General features: G+C 42.4%; 1 protein-coding gene across 4 annotated transcripts in view; it reads right to left on the minus strand.

Annotated features, from left to right (window-relative positions):
- Positions 1 to 23120, minus strand: part of LOC149462227 (transmembrane protein 150A-like) — a 200495-nt gene that overhangs the window by 37930 nt on the left and 139445 nt on the right. For all 4 annotated transcript variants that reach the window (XM_089677247.1, XM_089677246.1, XM_089677245.1 and 1 more), the window contains 2 exons: positions 21047 to 21114; positions 11931 to 12058 (listed from right to left, as the gene is read on the minus strand). In XM_089677247.1, coding sequence (XP_089533373.1) covers positions 11931 to 12058; positions 21047 to 21114 — 196 coding nt within the window. The remainder of the gene's footprint in view (positions 1 to 11930; positions 12059 to 21046; positions 21115 to 23120) is intronic.

Raw genomic sequence — 23120 nt, forward strand, 5'->3', positions numbered from 1 at the left:
AACAGGTTGTAGGGCCTCTAAAATGCAATAGCCAGTTTCCTGACTACCTAACATCTTTTGAGACCCTGTGTAAATATGTGCCCTGAATTGTTCTGTGCTGTACCCTATATTAATACTCCACTAGTGTGTGGTATCGACGGAAGCAATCCTTAAGGCAGAGACCAGGTTGCCCAGGACAGGAGAGACAAATAGCAGGTGTCACGCCTAATTCCCTGTCTGCTACAGACACGTTATTTTTTGGGGGTGTCCTATGGGTTGGGGTACCAGGAATGGCATCGGGAAAATGCCTCTCATGCAGCCAGCTAACTGCATCTGGGTTGGGGCTTTGGGCCACAGCACCTTTTGGATACAAAAGGGCCGTGATGATCTCTTCCTGGAATTTCTAGGAAGGATCCACTTCGTCCAGTTACCTTGTAAAGCACAAAAGCATTATATAGAGCCAATTAAAATAAACACGCTTTTTTGTACCAGCGTCTGGCTTTTTGGGAAACTAAGTACGACTTCATCATCTGGTCGTTGAAGTCCACCCCTCCCATGCTAAGGTTATAGTCATGGGCACAGAGGGGCTTCTCAACAACATCAGCTGCCGTGGCAATTTGGATGGTCGTGTCTGCGTGAATGGAAGACAGGAAGAAAACATCCCATTTTTCCTTCCACTTCACTGCGAGCAGTTCCTTATTTGTCAAGCAGGCTTTTTCCCCCTTTCTAAGACGGGTATTTACAAGCCGCTGTGGGAAGCACCAGCGATTAGGTCGCACAGTGCCACATGTGCCAATTCCAAGATTGTACACGTCTAAATAGTGGCACGCTTGAATAAAAATTGTCCACATATAAGTGGTACCCCATATGGAAAAAGGATGACACCAAGTGCCAAACTATCTTGCCACTGCTCCCCATGTAGTCTGGGGCATCCGGGGGGGCTCCACGTGACTATCTATTCCCTCGTAAATCCAAAACCTATATGTATAGCCTGTTACCCTCTCACAGGTCTTATACATCTTGATTCCATATCTGGCACACTTGCTGGGGAGAAATTGTTTGAATGCAAGGCGGCCAAAAAAATTAAAGAGGAACTCATCAAAACAGATGTTTTGCTGGGGAGTATAGACATCTGCAAATTTTTGGTTAAGGCAATTTACGAGAGGCTGAATTTTGTGCAGCCAGTCAAATTAAGGGTTACCCCGAGGACGACAGAGTGTGTTGTCGTTGAAATGTATAAAACGCATTATGCTCTCATATCTATGCCTGGCCATGACAGCAGAGAACACAGGCATATGGTGAATCGGGTCTGAGGACCAATACAACCGCAATTCAGTTTTTTTTTGTAATGCCCAAGTTGAGGGTTAGGCTCAAAAAAAAATGTTACATTCAGAAAACGTAATAGGTTTCTATGCGAATGGTCTGGCAAGGTTTGAATTTGGGTTGGTGGAGATAAACTGTTGTGCATATACCTTGCTTTGAGCCACAATCAATGCATGCAGATCTTCTGTGAAAAACAGCTCCAAAAACTCAAGGGGAGTATTTAAATTTGCTATTTCCACCTGAATTCTGGGTTGGATAGTGAATGGGGGAAGTACGGGTGGTGCAGAATTTGTGGGCTGCCAATCGGGATTTGCAAGAACTTCCAGAAGAATACTAGGGGCTCTACGGGCCTGTGTGCTAATTCTTGGTGGCTGCGGGACAATACTTGTGCTCGCTACCGCACCAGCTTGTACTGCACTTATGGGACTCGCTATATCACCAAGTGATACTGCAGTGCTGGTATGTGAAAGACCAGGATGTACTAGGCAGCTGGTGCTCGCCAGTTCACCAAAAGGTAGAGCGGCACTAGTACTGGCATTCTGCTGCATATGAGAGTCATCATGCGTTTGGAACATCTCAGCAACTTGGGAATGGGGTCGGGTACACCTGACCCTAGCAGGGACCTCTTCTCCATTGTCAGATATCTGTCAGGGTGCCGCTGCTGTCTACATGTTCATATTCTGAGGCAGATTGTGTCAGGTACTCTTCGCCTTCGCTCTGACATGCTCAGAATCCTGTAGGCTTCTTCACTAGAGTACCTTTCATTGGACATTTTGGCCACTATCTTTATAGGTACACACGGGAAAAAAAAGAGCACCTGGCTGTCAAGGACTGCTTGAACCACTACAAAAAAATTTACTGGCAAGTGCTAACCGAGATCAGGCCTGATTCTGCGAACACTGCAGTTTTGTGTGCAATGTATCAAGTGACAGTGACCTACTGACACTGCACTTGCTGGGGTAGAAGAGGGGGGGGAAGCGTAGGGGCTAAACAAAGGTGCTGGCAAGTGCCGGGGCTGATCCGGCAAACGCTGCATTTTTGGGGACACTATACTAATGTAAACGCTGGTATAGTGCTGATCTGATCAAAGATATTGATCTGTTCCGACACTATACTAGTGTCTTGGACTAGGTCACTTACAGACCATTTACCGTGATCTACCAGTGAGCCAAATTAATATGAGAATACGTGCACGTGGAAGTAAGACACTGACACTTCGCAGTTTGCCAACTTCCTAAAATTCTGTTTTATTGAGGAACTAACAGTATCATTTATAGGGCATATGATGCAGGCAAAGCATATACATTGATTGGGTGAAAAGTCCACTGGTTTCTGCGTGTTCGTCCATCCGTGTTGATATCTTCCAATCATTGTCCCCAAAGAGACTCATTCCCTTTTATGGGGGTTGTTTACATTAAAAGATACTTTTCTCCTAATGAGTCCCCAAGGGTGAGACTCCGGATGAAGGCGCCATCTTAATTATCATCATTGTTCTGTCAACATATATCTGATTGTTTACTTAAGAGAGTAAGGAATTTAAAGAGCAAGAAACAGAATGTAGCAAGACTATAAAATTGTCATTTTACTGATCATCTAATAAAACGTGGACTGTATCACAATCCACTACAATCCCCCCTTAAAATGGCTATTTTATTCCTGACTGTCCCTATGTCTTCTGATGTCCTAACTGCCTGGTGGCCCTCCCTCTGGAACTCTTTTAAGACGCATATAGAGCCCCTGAGTGGCTAATCCATCCCTAGAGTCTCGATACGTCCTGAGAAGGCCACAGTCAGGCACTGTCTTTCCCTGCTTATAGTTGTCTGTTGGGGGGGGGAAATTTGTAGCATTCCCTTTTTTTTTTATAAGTCTGAAATATGATGATCAGGGGCCATGGTCTGTAAGGGAGTATAGGATTCCCTTTCTTCACGGGGGAGTTCAACATTGTTATAGTTCAGGAAAGTAGGGGAGATCGCGTTCACAGCTTTCCCTATTAGCCTCTTAATGCAAGGGATCACACAGCAGGCGACTACTGCCACTAGAATGATAATACCCAGGATAACCACCCCTGCTTGGGCGAGGGCTATCTGCCAGCCACTCAGCCATCCAAACCACTGATCCCAGGGATGTGTAACACCAGAGTTTTCCTTAAGTTCATTTGACAGGTCCTCCAACCTCTTGATGGCCAGTGTCACCTTCCCATTTGGGCCTGTGTTATCTGGGATATACGTACAGCAGGTCATGGTCTTTGGTATCATTTTACAGACCCCCCCTTTTTCAGCTAATAACATATCGAGTGTCATACGATTTTGAAAGACCATGTTAGAAGTAGCCTCCAACTGCTCTGCTATCCCCTTTAAGGCATCTCGTGTGTAGTTTACAAACCGTTGATTATAGTAGATGTAGTTTATCCAATCTACATTCTTGTTCTCAGTGATGAAGAGGAATAGGGATTCAAATCCCGCGGCCACCTGGTCTCTGGCCTTGAATTCATCAGGTACCCCCCTTGGGACTCCTATCGCATCTATATAGACATACACCAAATGTCTGAACCTGCGGTTCTATCTATCACAATCCACTACACTAGCAATGGAGGTTTATTGTATATGTGAGCCTGTTCCTGGCAATCAAGGGGTTAAATATGATTACTGGTGTACTGACAGGCAATCTGACGTTATCTGGGAGGGGCGCTAACTGACACTAATGCCATTTGAAGTCGCTGGCGACACCAATACTGTGATCAGCAAAAAATGCCAAAACTCTGTACACTGTACTAATGATAGGGCAGTGAAGGGGTTAACTGGGGGGGGGGGGGGGGGGTCCTAAAGTGTTCTAACTGTAGAAGTGTGCTGCTTTTACTCACGGAGTGTTGATTCTTCTCTCTCTGGTACGGAATGTGCCCAGAGAGAGAAGATGTTATTTCCTGTACACAGGTACAGGAAGATCCCTGATAGGACAGGGATAGATTATCTGACTTAGGCCGACCAGCACTGGCCTAAATTGGATGAATGATCCCTGGGGATCAAATCACGGCACCCGCGGGTCAGTGGGGGGAGCGTGAATCACATGCATACATATTATATATATATATATATATATATATACATACATACACACACACACACACACATACACACACACACACACACACACACGTGATCTTGCACACCTGTACTGCCCTGTAGAAGTATTTCTGCTATAGGGTGGTCGGGAAGCAGTTAATTTAATCTTGCTATTGAAATGAATAAACTCTGAAGTGCTAAACACACCTAGCACTTAGGTGCATTTAGCCTCATTTGGCGTTTTTATGCCCAAAAGTTACAGCAGCATACCACCATTTTGTCATGTAAAAAAATTGAAAATAAGACCAACTGGGCCCTCTCTGGGAGCAAAACTCGAATGAAGCCCTGTCCCTAAAGTCTCACTTTCTCCCATCCAAAACTTTACCCAGCTCTTCATTCTTCACCCTAAACTCACACCTGTGCGGGTGACTGCCACTGCGGGAGCCACACCTGTCCCCGCAGTCTCAACTACCTGTAAAGAAAAACACACTGCCACTCAGGAGACTAGGATTAATGGCACCCAAACACACAAGAAACTGCAGCAGCTGCTTCCCGCACTGGGAACTGCACTTAGCTGGGACTTTTTCCCTGCGTTTTCAGGAGACATGGCAGTCCATTCAATCCTGTGCAATGTCCTATTGTTTCTTTCGGTCAGCTGACCATGTCGACAGGACTTATTCTTATTAGAGGACGTTTTCCTGGAACCTGTATACGCTGTCATAACCTTCAACTCTGTACCTGGCAACACGGCGAATAAATTGTCAACTTCAGTCTCAGCAAGCTCTGATATGACTCCGTATTACTAGCAGTGCACACATTGAATGACGAAAGTGAGGCTTTCCACTTGTTAGCTAGGTGTCTCATCACACAGCAGAGTCAAAGAGTGTTACATCACTTCTGCTTTCAAAGTGAAAAGTAGTCACTTTCACACCTGCAAATCATGCAGTGTTTCCATTGTTTTGTCTAACCTCTGTATGTCTGAGACACAAATGAAGTTGAGTACTAAACTGTTCATGGGGGAGTAGTAAATTGAATCCTTCAAGCTCAGTGCTTTAACAAAAAAATCCAGTACATGTTAGAGCATATCTGTGGTCAAAACATAAAATCACATATTCAATTCCAAATTATATTTCAGTTATTTCTAGCCTACTCCTATTAGTCTGAACGATGAAAGTTGTAAACTTACTTTGTGAAGATCCCCACACTTTTATTTCCTTAAATTCTGTGACACATTCACACATTGTTGATAGGCACTGCTGTGTCACAGAACTCATAGAGCCTGCCTTCTGAACCACAGAGTAAGCTGAAAGGAGGTGTTTGAGGGGGAAAAGTCAGCTTGCAGACAGTAAGGTGCCATGGGATATGTAGCCCTTTGATGTTAAAAGTAAGATGGAAAGAAGAAGCTGCAAAACAAGCAAGGAATCCAGGAAGTTGTGAAAAGAGATGGCAGCAGACAGACAGCACTCACGGCATGAAAGGAGATTTTTCAAGTAAGCATATATTAGATTGTCAAATATAACTATTGTTTGTATTGAAAGTACAATGCTGACTAAAGTGTATACTGTGACCATAGAGTTTCTGAAGGCCATGTGTTAGAGTTGGGTAATTATTGTTAATCTTCATTTATATTAGATTACAAAAAAAAACCCTCAAAAACTGTACAACAGGTAGGTTTTCAGGCACAGATCATCATGGGTGTGCTTGCAAAAGCTAAAGAAATTAGATACACAAACATGAGCTGTAGGTTTGAAAAAGTCATATTTATTCTGATTTGGGTTAAAAAAGTTACTGACTTTCCTCTATAAATACAATTATATACATTGCCTTGAATAAAGTACATAGGTTTTAGAATAAGTGCCTGGGTAATATAATGCTGTATTTATATATTGAAATGATAAAAAAAAAAAAAAAAACACATACATGGTTTTCCCATATTCAAAGTCTGTGACTTTCCATGTCTTCATTTTCCAGCTGCAGCAGTTACAAAAGTGCTAGCTCAACAGTACCCAGCCTACCAGTGAAACTGGAGACAGCTGGTGCTCTCCGATCTTTGTTTACTTGTCTGTGCTGGGTCCATTTAACAAATACCACATATTAGCAAAAGTGCTTACAATAAACAGCAACTACAGGCAACAACTGAAAAGCTCTCTGGAAACACTGCAACAATCTGAGTTCTATGCAACACACTCCAATTTTGCTGCTGCTAAATTTCACATTCTTCTGGGTGGGCTACCTTCCAGAGGATAAATAATTCTGTGCAATCTCTTCTGCGTGAGACAGTAAGGAGCATATTGTGGTTAAGATGGAAGTATTTCCATACCTACAGGAGTAGCAGGGTTTCCTAGATAACAAATAATGAGCTATTTTAAAGGATAAAGTTCACCTTTAGGAGATTGTTAAATGTTAGACCCATATTTAGTGTGTAACATACTCCTATGCACCCACCTCCTGTCACCAGCAGTCCCTGCTCTGTGATGGCAATAGGGGATCTTCTCCCTGCACCCCCTTTTCACATTTTGGTAACTTCAGAGCTGTGCACAGCTCCGCCCACACAGTCATGCCATTCATTCAGAGAGTTCTGTGAATGAAACAAACCTGTACCATCAGCCAGCTGCTCAGCACTCTTAGTTCATTCTCTCTCTTTGTAACTGAAAGCCTGTACGGAGGATATGGGCACAAAGCTAAAGGAAGACCGTGCAGGAGCCCGATATTGCACCCGCAGTCTGCTGATCATGGGTGCAATACACTGCAGACTCCAGTAAAATTAAACAATTAAACGGATATTTATCTTGAACAAATGTGCACTTTTTTGAGAAAAGTGAACTTATCCTTCAAGAAGTGGGATGGTCTTATGTATTATAGCTGTGTCTGAAAAGAAAAACTTAAGTCCAAAACACTTAAGTAGTGTTTCCAGTATGTTTTTAACGCTTTGTTTTTCAAAAAGTTAAAAATGAGAGTGGATGCATCAACTTCACAGATAAAAGTTGCTGATCGTTTATATGTTAATAGAAAACAAAGTGATTAATGCCCTGGGATTCTGGCTGGCATGTCCCCGACATCCTCCTTTTGTTCCCCTCTTTCCATTCTGTCCCGTCTCTCCCTTTTTTCTTCTCTTGGTTCCCTGTTCCGGGAGGTCCTGACTAGTACGTCTCTCGACTACCCTCTATGCAAGGCTTGACTCTCATACCTACTCCGAGTGTCTCCCGGTTTACGGTCTTTCCCCCCACCTCTCCTTTAACCACTTCCCGACTGGCCGTTGCATATAAACGGCCGGACGGTGGCAGTGCAGGAGCTGTGTGATGCGCTGAATCGTGCAACACACTGCCGTTTACCGCAGTCAGGAACAGACAGCTGCTGGAGCGGTAAAGCGCTCCGGCAGCTCTCCATTCCCATGTGAATGCTGTGCGGCCCTTTTCCTAACATTGCATGAATCAGGGGTTGGGGACCTCTTGTTTAAATCGACTTGTCAAAATGAAAGGGGGACATTAGAAAAAAAAAAAAAAAAAAACTACCAGCATAAGGGTTAAAAGTTTAAAGCTGAAATCCAGGTATGATATTAATTGAATGCTTATATTGGCGAGACCTGACCCAAAGCAAGTACGTAAATCTTATAGCTGATAAGACTGCTGTGGAAGATGATAATCACTGTGGTAGTCAGAGCTGTTACAGTGACCACCATGATCTCCTGGGTCCTTTGCGGCCGCCCCACTACATACTGCAATTATATTTTAAAATATAAAAAATAATATTTAATTGTACCCTAATTCAGAAGTGTGAATCATAATTTTATGGAACAATGCATATACTGAGGCCACTTAATGACATGGCCAAGATCTGTGTAATTTGTTCAAGTCAGCCCTGCTGCTCTTTACATAACTGGGTGTAATGTTCCTGGCTCATTATTTTACAAGGAGTCTATGTATGCATTCTGACAGACATGCCTCCCTTTTTCCCTGTGGGTAAACATCCACATGGAGCAGCTCATAGTTCACGCAGTTCTCAATGACAACTAAATGCAGAACACGTGCTGCAATTAAAAACTTTCATTTGGATTTCTGCAGTAAGGCCTTATATAATATGCTACGAATACAGATATTTTCTTTATAATTCTGTAGCAATTACCACAGGCAATATTGTAAAATTCTTATTTGTAGTGAAATACTACAAAAGACATAGGCTTTTGCAACTAATCGAAATCAAGAAAATCTATTTAGTTCAATGGTGGTATGAAAAGGTTAATCTTTGAAACCAGTGAAAGTAACTTAATTCTCTGAATAAAGATTTTGGAATTCTTGTCCTCAAGCAGTCACAGCTGGTCACATTTTGAGGATTTGCTTTTTTGGGAACAAAACCAACATCCTTTATCAACTAGCTTAATTAATTTACAACACACGGAAAATCTTCAGATAATGACCTGTGCCAGAAGAGCTTTAATGTGGGTGTCACGGTCAGGGGTCAGGCTAAGAGACCAGTAGCTATAGCAGTAGAGAAGTTCCTACTGACCAGCAGAATCAGTATACAATGTCCTGATGCAGGACACGGGCTTACCCGAGGTGCGGGGGTCTAAGTATTAATCAGTATTTACCAGAGCTCCTGATGGTGATGGGTTTTGCTTTGTGTTAGTACCAGGTTGTGGTCCTCAGGATTGCCCCACCAGGGGGAGAGTAAGTCGGGTCCAGTAGCAGAGATAGCAGGTAGGGATCAAGCAAAAGCATAGCGGAGGAGCAAGCCAAAGGTCGACAACGACTAGTAGTGAAGATACGAACGGCAGCAGGAGTGACACAAGCGAGATATTGGCTGCAGAGAGGATAATAATCTGGCAAATAGGAAGTGCAAAGGCACTGCTTAAATAGGAAGTTCATGGGAGAAGCAAAGAGTTCAATTTACCGTATTTGCCGGCGTATAAGACGACTTTTTACCCCTTGAAAATCTTCTCAAAAGTCGGGGGTCGTCTTATACGCCGGTATACGGCATACTGACACTTTTTAGGGGGGCGGCGCGTTGCCGCCGCCGCCCCCCCCCCTTCCCCCAATGGAAGGGACACTAAGTACAGGGGTGGGCAGCGGCTGTTTCTTACCTGGTTCCGGTCCCACGACGATCCGGTCCAGGAAGCGTGGCTGCGCCTTCAGTTCGGCCACTGGATGTTCGTGCGGCTGCTCGGCTCCGCCTCCTCACCAGTGATTGGCCGCCAGAACTGTAGATCAGGAAAGGCACACAGGCGGCCAATCACCGGCGAGGGGGTGGAGCCGAGCGGCCCCGCGAAAATCGAGTGCAGGACCAGCAGGTAAGTGGTCAGTGTAGAGGTGCTGCTGCAACCACATATGCTGGCTGCAGCAGCACCATACGAGAACAGGGTCAGCAAGTGTCAGTGGGAGGAATAGTGCCCCATCATTGGTGTCACTGATACCAATGATGGAGCACTATTCCTCCCACTGATACAAATGATGGGGCACTATTCCTCCCACTGACACCAACGATGGGGCACTATTCCTCCCACTGACACCAACGATGGGGCACTATTCCTCCCCCCCACTGACACCAACGATGGGGCACTATTCCTCCCCCCCACTGACACCAATGATGGGGCACTATTCCACCCCCCACTGACACCAATGATGGGACACCATTCCTCCCACTGACACCAATGATGGGGCACTATTCCCCCCACTGATACTAACGATGGGGCACTATTCCCCCCACTGATACCAATGATGGGGCACTATTCCCCCCAGTGATACTAATGATGGGGCACTATTCCTCCCACTGACACCAATGATGGGGCACTATTCCTCCCACTGATACCAATGATGGGGCACTATTCCCCCCAGTGATACTAATGATGGGGCGCTATTCCTCCCACTGACACCAATGATGGGGCACTATTCCTCCCACTGATACTAATGATGGGGCACTATTCCTGCCACTAATGCCAATGATGGGGCACTATTCCTCCCACTGATACCAATGATGGGGCACTATTCCTGCCACTGATACCAATGATGGGGCACTATTCCTGCCACTGATACCAATGATGGGGCACTATTCCTGCCACTGGTGTGCATTGGAAGAGGGGTAGTCTTATACGGCGAGTATAGCTCAAACACTAAATTTTAGCAGGAAAAGTAGGGGGGTCGTCTTATACGCCCAGTCGTCTTATACGCCGGCAAATACGGTAAACAGAAACAAGGTTCAAGGCAAGATTTTCAAACAAATTATCCATAGAGCTGTCCAGCATTTCAGGTGGCTCAGCAAGAAAAGATACTACCTGACACAGGAGAGGTTGCAAGTTCAGATGTGGGTCAGGACATTGGGCCAGTCTCTAAAATTCACACTTCATTTAAATCACCAGGGCACAGGTCATGACATTACCATATATTCTTGAGAGAAAAGTATCACCTTCTTGTCCCATTGTGTCACATACAGCCATTGATGACATGGTCTCTAGCTACAGGGTGCATTGTGTGTGATTGCCATCAGAGACTGCAAAACAATCTGTTGCTTTAAAAAAGAAAAAAAAAAAAAAAAGCAAGACCTTATTGATGAAGAAACTGGGCCAATAGAAAACAACCCTTCTCCATCAAGACCAACAACTCCACCATCAGTCCCTCCCCTCAAGCCAGTGTACTAGGTGTCATCCTAGACTCCAATCTGTCCTTCCAGCCCCAAGTCCAATCGCTGACTAACTCATGTAGACTTCACCTCCGCAACATCTCCAAAATACGTCCGTTCCTAACCCCGGACATCACTAAGCAATTCATTCACTCCCTTAGTATTTCACGACTTGACTACTGTAACTCCCTCCTCATCGGCTTACCTCACCGCAGGCTATCCCCACTTCAGTCCATCTTGAATGCTGCGGCCAGACTCATCCACCTCACAAACCGCTCCATATCTGCCACCCCCCTCTGCCAATCCCTCCACTGGCTTCCGATTGCCCAACAGATACAATTCAAAAATGTTAACATTGACGCACAAAGCTGTTCATAATACTGCCCCAAACTACATCACCAATCTGGTATCCAAATACCACCCAAAACGTACTCTCCGCTCCTCACAAGACCTCCTACTCTCTATTTCCCTGGTCTCCTTCTCCCATGCCAGCCTCCAGGGCTTCCCCCATCCTCTGGAACTCCCTACCCCAATCCATCAGACTATCACCTACTCTCCTCACCTTTAGGCGCACCCTGAAAACCTATCTCTTCAGGGAAGCCTACCCCGCCCTTAGCTAATTACTGAACTCCTCCACTCTTCCTACCACTTCATCCCCCACAGTTGTTTCCTCCTGTAGCACTATCCCCTCCCTCCTAGATTGTAAGCTCCAAGGAGCAGGGCCCTCGAACCCCTCGTGTATTGAATCGTATTGTTACTGTACTGTCTCGTGTATTGTCTCCCATTATAATGTAAAGCGCTGAGCAAACTATTGGCGCTATATAAATCCTGTATAATAATAATAGGATGACCAAAATGGTTGCCCACACATGCATTTATAAGTACAAACAAGACATGAAAGTTTAAAAGACATTAGCACATCAAAATAACATGCAGGTATTCAGCCATTAGCGTTCTTACCTGAAAACTACCAACCATGGTGAGTCCAGCAGCACAGATCCAACCCAACACAAAAGCTACAGTGTTCAACAAGGAAGGACCATAACGTTCAATGACATAGGCATATCTCAGCAATCCAATGACCATCACTGCAAGGCAGAAAAGGTGAAAATTAATACTTCAATAAAAATGCCTTATTAATGTGCTAAGTTAAGGTTTTTGAGTACACGCTAAACAAAACCTCGCAGAGTAACACTGGGCTAGAGAAAGGTAGGTCATTTAGATTTTTTGCTGTTTTTTTTTTTTTTTTTTAAAGGAAAAATAAAAAAGAGGGTAGAAGATTGCTATGGAGCTATGACACCATGGACAAAAACTAAAAGAAAGAAAAGAATGTTTTAAAGAGTGTTGCCATCAGCTACCAAGGATATAAAGCTACTGTGTATGCACCAAACGCTTTTGCAAACCCAGGTATAAACTATTTAAAGGTTAATTCAACAATGAGATTTTATTTGTATTTCACAGTATATGCCTAGTCTAACTGCCCAATGGTTTCCTGCAGCTGGAGAGCCACAGTTGATGTGGGCAGCCTGACATAGAAATTAATGGTTGTATGAGCCAAACTCTTGTAAACACCCATGCTTCTTTATTTCGGCATTTACCTGCACATGTGCATCTAATATTTCTTGAATGTGAGACTTCAAGTGGTTGTAAAGGCTTTTTGCATAACTCCTTCCAAAGACTTTGTTCACGGCTTACATTAGATTTGAGTGGAGAGGTGAGGCAAGGTGAGGTGATGTTTTCTGGAAGATATGTATAGCACCTTGCCAGCCCCTCCCATCAATCATACCTGCACTGCATATAGAAAGAATTACATCAAATGAGGTATTACACAAGAACAGGAATGTTTTATTTAAAAATGTAATTAGCTTGTTTATTAGGGTGTAAAAGAAGAAACCAGGAAAGACAAATTTTAGCGTTATGTACCTGCCAATTTTTAGCTACATTCTAAACCATCAAGTCTCAAAATAAAGCTAGTCTCAAATATGAGGCCTGCCATGTTCTTGAGAAGGAATGTGGAATCATGAGCATTACTGTACTTAGAGAGGGAAAAGCCACACTCAGAGAATGGAAGGACTTGAAGTACCAACCCCTTTGAGCATCATTAAAAAATATTCTTATTCTACAAAAATAATCCACATACATCCTTTAAATGCAATCTATTTTGCATTCAATTCTTACTGTTTTTCTGCCTCTCTGTAATGCCCTCCATGTGGTCCTGAACCTTTCCCCCCCCCCGCACTTTGTTTGGAACAAGCAGTGCACAATTATGACAGCCATGTGCACTACTCTAAGATTACAACAAACCCCATAGTGTCTTGTCCATTTTGGGAGCGAGCAGAATGATGGCTATGTTCTTACATTAAGGGAGACCTTAGAGAATGACCGTAAGCCACCCTCTAACAGAAAGATAGGTCACAGCAGAAAAAAAATTGGAAGAGATTTGGGGGGAGGCTGTGAGCAATAGAAGGTGCTTTTTGGAGTTTAAAAATTACATACTTTTTGAACATACATTCTTGTGCTTTTTACAAACATTTTTTTTCAGTGTGATATTCAAGAGTACAGTAGGAGTACAAATTAAGCTACACAACCATAAATTGCAAGGCACAATAAGAATATAGCATGTTAAACCTTAATGTGAGGAGTAGGCTCCGCAGTTATGTAGCAGTGTCTGCAGAATGACTAGCAGAGGGTGCAAATGCTAGAACTTATTACTCGTTCCACCCTAAAAATGGGTTAAACCTGTTCCAAAGGTGATCTAAAAATAGTAACAAAGTGCCATGCTTCACAATTTTACAACCACATGCAGTACAGTAAATTATATAAAATATTCAGTGCAGGCCCAATCTAATATATGCTCAGTCCACAGTGCACTAAAATCTCAGTCCACAGTGTTAATTATTATGGTAATTATTATCACATTCACTTTTGAATAAGTGTGCCACATCTTGTGACACGACACAGGGTTTCCGTAAATGCACATTTTACCTCCAATATTAATAGTGGAGTGATTATGTCATAAGGGGGTATTTTTTGGAATATCCTCTACATATGTACTCTACTATGAGTTTAAATAGTTTAATCTGTATAGGAAGACCATAATTGCAGAATATTTTATAGGTATCAAATACACACACACACAAGTGAGTACACCCCTCACATTTTTGTAAATATTTTATTTTATCTTTTCATGTGACAACACTGAAGAAATGACACTTTGCTACAATGTAAAGTAGTGAGTGTACAGCTTGTATAACAGTGTACATTTGCTGTCCCCTCAAAATAACTCAACACACAGCCATTAATGTCTAAACCGCTGGCAACAAAAGTGAGTACACCCCTAAGTGAAAATGTCACATTGGGCCCAAAGTGTCAATATTTTGTGTGGCCACCATTTTCCAGCACTGCCTTAACCCTCTTAGCATGGAGCTCACCAGAGCTTCACAGGTTGCCACTGGAGTCCTCTTCCACTCCTCCATGACGACATCACGGAGCTGGTGGATGTAAGAGACCTTGCGCTCCTTCGAAGGGAGGGGATCATGCTCTGCTTCAGTATGTCACAGTACATGTTGGAATTCATGGTTCCCTCAATGAACTGTAGCTCCCCAGTGCCGGCAGCACTCATGAAGCCCCAGACCATGACACTCCGTCTGTGTATGTACGTACATGTATGCGTGTCTGTACGAGTCTGTGTGTGTATACATGTGTCTGTATGTGTGTGTGTACATGTGTGTCTGTACATGTCTTTGTGTGTGTACAGGTGTATCTGCTTGTGAGTGTGTATGTACATGTGTCTATATGTAAACCTACATGTATGGGTGGTTTGGTCAGGTTCAGGATTATGTGGTTATTATGGGTGGTAGAGTATGGGGCATTTGAGGTACTGCTGGGTTGGATAGTAGGTAGGATATGCTTGGTAGAGTTATGGTTTTGTGAGTGAAAGATTATGGGAGGTTATGGTTGTATGCGGTGCATGGTCTAAGTATGATGGAGTGTTTAGGGGGACACTGGAGGCCCTGATGTAATGTGGGGGGACTCTGGAGACCCTGATGTAATGTGGGTAACATTTAACAGCGTCATTTCATGAAATAATTTACGAGGATGTGTTTAGGGGGGAATTAGGGGTGTAGCAGGGTAGGGGTTGGGTGGGGCAACTGGTGTTGAGTAACTCTTAAGGCCTGGCTAGTAGCTCAGGAGTTGAAATTTCAAGCCATATATTTTTTTTTTCCCCCTGATTAATAAAGCTTGTATACAGATGAATTAGCACACGATAGCATGCAACTGCAGTAACAAGCAATATGGTAGGAGCATCATATAGGCAGAAGAGTGTTTTCAGACTGGGGTAGTGTATTATGGCTGCAGTCTAAACTAGAATTACGGTCAGAACACATTATGCTACAGATTGCAGTGATACATCATTACAGCGATGGTCATCTTCCAATAGCAATTTATTTCAGAGTGAAGTCTGTATTCTTCTAAAAGGGGTGGTGATGAAAGATCTATGGAAACATGGTTTCAATATGAGTAAATATAGGGACTACAAAAAAAATGGCACCCAGTATACAGAGCGCTGTGACATCCAATCACATCCCCGATGAAGCCACGTAACCCTGTAGCGTAACATGTAGGGGAGGGGTTGGATGATGTCACGATGCTTGTGGTCATGATGCAGTGTCTTAACTATACACAGAGAGAAAGTTATGAAAAATATGATCGCTACTGTTGGATACATTATATGTGCTGCAATAGTTTGGTACGCTCTGGCACCTGCAAAATGTGAGTGTATGTCTGCAAATCTGTTAAGAAGCAATAAATTGTTTTTAAGGATCGGCACTATGTTTGGTGGTTTCTCTTTTCAAATGTACAGTTGAAGTAAATCTTTTAGTGGAGCTTATATCGTTAAAGGAATGCATACAGTAGATTAAATAAGTAGCACCTTTGGAGTTTATCAATGCGTGAATGTTCCAATAAGTCCAGTATGAGGGTCACAAGCGCCGATTGACCATACTTATTTGTGCGTTCATATATCCCAGCTGCGAGCACATGTGGTGGAGGGTGTTTATGTCACGATCAAGTAACATTGGCACAAAGTAGTGGATTGGTATAAAGAGATGGGAGAAGAATATAACATAATTTACACTGGACTGTGATGGTAGTGCACTGTGAACTGAGCATTAATATCAGATTGGGACTGCATTGAAGATGATATGATTTATTGTAAAGCATGTGGTGAAACATGGCACTTTATTTTTATGGTTTTTAGAGCCGAATTATATGAGTGTGTATGGTGTGAGCGAATTCACAGGAAATATCATATGAACCATAGCAGATCACAAGGGCACTATATACAGTTAAGTCCATATATTTGGACACAGGCACAATTTTAGCTTTTTCAGGTATTTACCAAAACATATTCAAGCTATAGTTATATAAATGGATATGGAGAAAGGGTTTGGGAATTAAAGCTCTTAAAAGTAGCCACCCCCCCTTTTTCAAGGGACCAAAAGTAAATGGACAATTGAATCAAAATCTGTTTCATGGCCAGGTGTGGGCTACTCCATAATTTCTTCATCAATTAAGCAAGTAAAAGGTCTGGAGTTGATGCCAAGTGTGGTATTTGCATTTGGAATCTATTGCTGTGAAACTACATCATGCGTTCAAAGGAGTTGTCCATGCAAGTGAAACAGGCCATTGTAAGGCTTCAAAAATTAAACAAACCCATCAGAGAGATAGCAGCAACATTAGGAGTGGCCAAATCAACAGTTGGGTACATTCTAAAAGAAGAATGCACTGGTGAGCTCAGCAACATAAAAAGGCATGGACGTCCACGGAAGACAACAGTGGTGGATGATCGCAGGATCCTCTCTATGGTAAAGGAAAACCCATTCACAACATGCAGACAAGTGAAGGACACTCTCCAGGAGGTGGGCGTATCATTGTCAAAGTCTACAATCAAGAAGACTTCACGAGAGCAAATACAGAGGGTTCACCACAAGGTGCAAACCATTCATAAGCCTTAAGAACAGAAAAGCCAGATAAGACTTTGCCAAAAAACATCTAAAAAAGCTAGACCAGTTCTGGAAAAGCATTCTTTTGACGGATGAAACTAAGATTAATATGTACCAGAATGACAGGAAGAAAAATGTGTGGAGAAGGCTTGAAACAGCTCATGATCCAAAGCATACAATGTCATCTGCAAAACATGGTGGAGGCAGTGTGATGGCATGGTCATGCATGGCTTCCAGTGGCATTGGGTCATTGGTGTTTATTAATGATGTGACAGAAGACAGAAGCAGCCGGATGAATTCTGCAGTGTTTAGAGATATACGGTCAGCCCAGATTCAGTCAAATGCAGCAAAGTTGATTGGATGGTGCTTAACAGTACAGATGGACAATGATCCATACTGCAAAAGTGGAATATTCTGCAATGACTGAGTCAGTCACCTTATCTCAACCCAATTGAACATGCATTTCACTTGCTGAAGGCAAAACTAAAGGCAGAAAGACCCACGTACAAAGAACAACTGAAGACAGCTACAGTTACAGCCTGGCAAAGCAACAGAAAGGAAGAAACCCCGTCTTTGGTAACGTCCATGGATTCCAGACTTCAGGCAGTCCTTGCCAGTAAAGGCTTCTCAACAAAAATATTAAAAATGAACATTTTAGTTATGAGTATATTCAATTGTCCCATTACTTTTGGCCCTTGAAAAAGGGGGGATGGCTACTCTTAAGAGCTGTAATTCCTAAACCCTTCCTCCAATTTGGATGTACATACCCTCAAATTAAACCTGAGAGTGCACACTTTCAGCCCATATCCATTATATAACTACAGTCAGGTCCATAAATATTGGGACATCGACACAATTCTAACATTTTTGGCTCTATACACCACCACAATGGATTTGAAATGAAACGAACAAGATGTGCTTTAACTGCAGACTGTCAGCTTTAATTTGAGGGTATTTACATCCAAATCAGGTGAACGGTGTAGGAATTACAACAGTTTGCATATGTGCCTCCCACTTGTTAAGGGACCAAAAGTAATGGGACAATTGACTTCTCAGCTGTTCCATGGCCAGGTGTGTGTTATTCCCTCATTATCCCAATTACAATGAGCCGATACAAGGTCCAGAGTTCATTTCAAGTGTGCTTTTTGCATTTGGAATCTGTTGCTGTCAACTCTCAAGATGAGATCCAAAGAGCTGTCACTATCAGTGAAGCAAGCCATCATTAGGCTGAAAAAACAAAACAAACCCATCAGAGAGATAGCAAAAACATTAGGCGTAGCCAAAACAACTGTTTGGAACATTCTTAAAAAGAAGGAACGCACCGGTGAGCTCTGCAACACCAAAAGACCCGGAAGACCACGGAAAAACACTGTGGTGGGTGACCGAAGAATTCTTTCCCTGGTGAAGAAAACACCCTTCACAACAGTTGGCCAGATCAAGAACACTCTCCAGGAGGTAGGTGTATGTGTGTCAAAGTCAACAATCAAGAGAAGACTTCACCAGAGTGAATACAGAGGGTTCACCACAAGATGTAAATCATTGGTGAGCCTCAAAAACAGGAAGGCCAGATTAGAGTTTGCCAAACGACATCTAAAAAAGCCTTCACAGTTCTGGAACAACATCCTATGGACAGATGAGACCAAGATCAACTTGTACCAGAGTGATGGGAAGAGAAGAGTATGGAGAAGGAAAGGAACTGCTCATGATCCTAAGCATACCACCTCGTCAACGAAGCATGGTGGTGGTAGTGTCATGGCGTGGGCATGTATGGCTGTATATTTATTGATGATGTGACTGCTGAAAAAAGCAGCAGGATGAATTCTAAAGTGTTTCGGGCAATATCTGCTCATAATCAGTCAAATGCTTCAGAACTCATTGGACGCCGCTTCACAGTGCAGATGGACAATGACCCAAAGCATACTGCAAAAGCAACCAAAGAGTTTTTTAAGGGAAAGAAGTGGAATGTTATGCAATGGCCAAGTCAATCACCTGACCTGAATCTGATTGAGCATGCATTTCACTTGCTGAAGACAAAACTGAAGGGAAAATGCCCCAAGAACAAGCAGGAACTGAAGACAGTTGCAGTAGAGGCCTGGCAGAGCATCACCAGGGATGAAACCCAGCGTCTGGTGATGTCTATTCGTTCCAGACTTCAGGCTGTAATTGACTGCAAAGGATTTGCAACCAAGTATTAAAAAGTGAAAGTTTGATTTATGATCATTCTGTCCCATTACTTTTGGTCCCTTAACAAGTGGGAGGCACATATGCAAACTGTTGTAATTCCTACACCGTTCACCTGATTTGGATGTAAATACCCTCAAATTAAAGCTGACAGTCTGCAGTTAAAGCACTTCTTGTTCGTTTCATTTCAAATCCATGGTGGTGGTTTATAGAGCCAAAAATGTTAGAATTGTGTCGATGTCCCAATATTTATGGACCTGACTGTATAGCTTGAATATGTTTTGGTAAATACTTGAAAAAACTAAAATTGTGCCTGTGTCGAAATATATATGGACTTAACTGTATATATTGTATGTTCCAAAGGTGAACTTATCCTTTAAAGATGCTAGGGACCTGAACCTCTAAACAAACACTTTGGCTGCATTGATTTTGCTTTAATATTCTAGAAAGCCCTCAAAACCACTTTGATCTGGAGCCGATCTTAACAATATTAGATCATCAGTATTACATTCTACAATGTATATGACACAGGTCCTGCTCCTCTAAATACAGCGCAATAACTAATTCCACATTTTTTCCTCATCAACTAAAACATTTTCTGACATCAGCATCATCTGCTACCTGCACCTTCTGATATCTTCCTTTTGATACCTTTTAAAAACTTTCTTTTTAGTCCAGTACGCATTATTATTCATTCTCTTTGCTTAAAGTGCAATGCATGTAACTATAAAGTGTTGGGCCACCCTTTGCCTTAGTTCACACAGACAGGGTGTAAGATAGGCAAAACCCAGGTACCATCTGTTACAAACACACAAAGCCTTGTCCTAAAATGTTTGAGAATTACTGCCACAAGCTCATCTTATGGCAATAAAATATAAAGATAAACAAGTAGGGAGTTTGGGAATCCTGTTTCAAGGGATAGAAGATAAAGGAATTCTGATGTACCTATAAATGATACATCTTAGACTACAGTACAGAATGCATAGTAGACATAGTTCTAGGCAGTGGCGGACTGACCATTTGGAAACTCGGGCACTGCCCGAGGGCCCGGGGTCAGTAGGGGGCCCCATGAGATGCCCCTGGTACCCTTTTCATAGGCTTTTTTGAGTTTGGGCAAGGACACAGGGGCCCCATGATCCCCTACTGCCCGGGGGACCCATGAGTGGTCAGTCCGCCCCTGGTTATAGGCTTCTACTTTCAGTTGACAGGACACTGGCAAGCTTTTGAGGTCATACCCACCGAGCACCTCCCCTATAACCTTATCCCACTCTGAGTCCTCAATTGTGTAGCAAGCAATGCAGAGTAGCCAAGGATTGGAAGGGAGGGTGGCCTATGTCCTGTTCTGTACTCCAAGATATGGAATTTACAGACATGTCAAAATTCCTAAAGGACACAGGCAAAGTATTCATAGACCCTAGGATGTCCCCAAGCAATGAATAGGAAGGATGAGCAACAACTAGGCAAACAGAACTGTGCAAACAGGCTCAAACAACTAAAGATCAAAAGTACCCAACTTCAGAGAGTCGCTGAAAGTACCCTGTGGCAGAAAACTACATCCGCAACACTGGACATCCAGCTGTTAGATTTTAAAGTATGAACAAAGGGTCCAGGTGGCAGCCTTACATAGCTAGACTACAGAGGCCTAGTGCCAATGATTAACACAGCCTCACCCTCATAGGGTGTTATGGGTGATTTACTGTACATTATCTTGTTTGCATGCTTTACATGGTTAACTATGAAGTACACCTGCTGGAGTTTCTAAGCATGTCACACTTACTGGCACTTGATTCACCCGATTTTTTAAAGGAAAATTCACACATGATACAGGACAATAATTATCAGTGTAGCTTCATGACCATGTACCTATAAATGATCAATAAAACAACTTACCCATGAATGAGCCTAGACTGCATATGAGACTGAAGAAGCAGCTCTCTGGTGGAAGGTTTCCACATTTGCTAAAGTAAAAGAAAACAAAAGTCATTTATACTTACACAGTGATCCCCAAAAAGTTAAACTTGCTATGCAGTTCCTGTTCTAATCAATATGGCTGCTCATTAAGAGACACCAACTTGTTGAAGGTTGGCAGTCCATATAATGCAAAACAGAAAGCTGAAACATACCAGCCTTTTCCTTGTGGTTTTCACACACTACAAAAAACTTTATGATATATATATTCTCTTTAAACAATTAGGTTGTATAAGAATAACACATTTCTTATTCTTATCATTGATCTTCAATCTGTCCAGCCTATCCATTCACATTAAATTATCTATATGGACATATTGGTACAGCATTATTTTGTCTGTGCGCACTTCTGCCAAAATAAACCGGAGGGTAGAGGTGATGTACCACTGCTTGAGCTGCTCATTCACCAACTTGCAGGACAACTGTAAGCAGTGAAGTATATGAAAAGCTTTAATGAAATAAGCCATTATATTTTAACCATCAAGAGGGGATTGGGTATAAAAATTATAAAACCCCTTAATGTACTTTTATTCACTGCACAAAATCCACGAGCAGAAAAGAAACACAAAGTAGGCATGACTGGGAAATTCCAATGTTTTTGCCTCTAACGGAACCAGAGCTCTATGGTGTCATTGGGCACCGAGCAAATTCAGCAGTAACAACAAACTGTATATTTATGAGTTATAATAGGTTGACACTGAGCCACAATAAGTGGAGACCATGCATAATTCTGATTTCAAACTGTAGCATGTACAAAAATCATATTTAAAGTTTCGCTTAAACAATCATACTATGTCGTTTCGGTGCTTTGGGTTAATTTGATATTTTTAAAGAAAATAAAAAAAAAAAACAAAAAAAAAAAAAACTGCTGAACACAGAAGGTTTTTTTTTACCTTCATGCACGAGTGTTAACATGCTGTTAATTTTAATAGTAATTTAATAGCAATTTTCTAGATCTTAAAATTTACAGGTTTCATTAAAGTAAAACCTGGTGATTCTGCCACAAAGCTCCTTCAGGCACTTCCTGGTAAAAGGGTAACAATATCTTGTCTCCCAGCTGCACTCTTGGGTTTTCACCATGCTACTCAGGCTGATGAAGACTACATGTGGCTGTTTTACTTTCAATATGTTTGTCATTTTGTAAGAAAAATACACAAAGTCTTTCAACATTGATCATTTAAAAGTGGCTGTTTTAACACACATTATGCAGACATGGTTGAATGAGGTTAGCAACAGAGACAAAAAATAAAAAGGTGGAAAGAAAGGTCTTATACATAGAGTTGTTTATGTTTCTGATTCACAGTCTTGTAGTAGAAAACGAAAAGTCATCCAAATAGGGTTTAGTTCTAATTTAAATTGTGTGCTTTTTCCTATACATTTTTATGTAATACATAAAATGTACTTGTTATTCTGAAACAGATTTACGGTCATGCAAAATATTTTGTCATTTAACAAATCCCTAGATTAAGGCTTCATGGACACTAGAAAAGCTAGAAGCTTTGGAAACAGTTTTAGCATTTTTTTGGGCCAGCCTTTAGCAGTGTTTAGCCTAGTGTGTAAGCTAAATTTAGTAGCTTCAGAGTTAAGGAGCAAGGCCGCAGTTGTTAAGGAGCAGGCCTGGAAGCTGGCTGCCGCGTCCTTAACAACTGCATGTGTCATTAGCTGTCAGAGGGGGTCCCCGCTGACAGCGGTATGTACAAACCCGCACCCCCCCCCCCCCCTAAAAAAAAAAAAAAAAAAAAAAAAAACATTGCCAGCAATAACAAAAAAAAAAAAAAAAAAATGGCGTGGGGCTTCCCCTCCTCCCCCAATCCTTACCAGGAACTTTGGGTCTGCTATGGCTTTTAAGGGGAACCCCATACCAAAATTATAAAAAAATAAAAAATGACATGGGGTCTCTCCCAAAATCCATATCAGACCCTTATCCAAGCATGCAGCCTGGAAAGTCAGGAAAGGGGGTGGGGGGTGAGCGAGCAACCCCCCCCCCCAAACTATA

This window comes from Staurois parvus, unplaced genomic scaffold (genome assembly GCF_062004578.1).
Source record: "Staurois parvus isolate SC_StPar_1 unplaced genomic scaffold, SC_StPar_1.0 ptg000182l, whole genome shotgun sequence".
NCBI lineage: Eukaryota > Metazoa > Chordata > Amphibia > Anura > Ranidae > Staurois > Staurois parvus.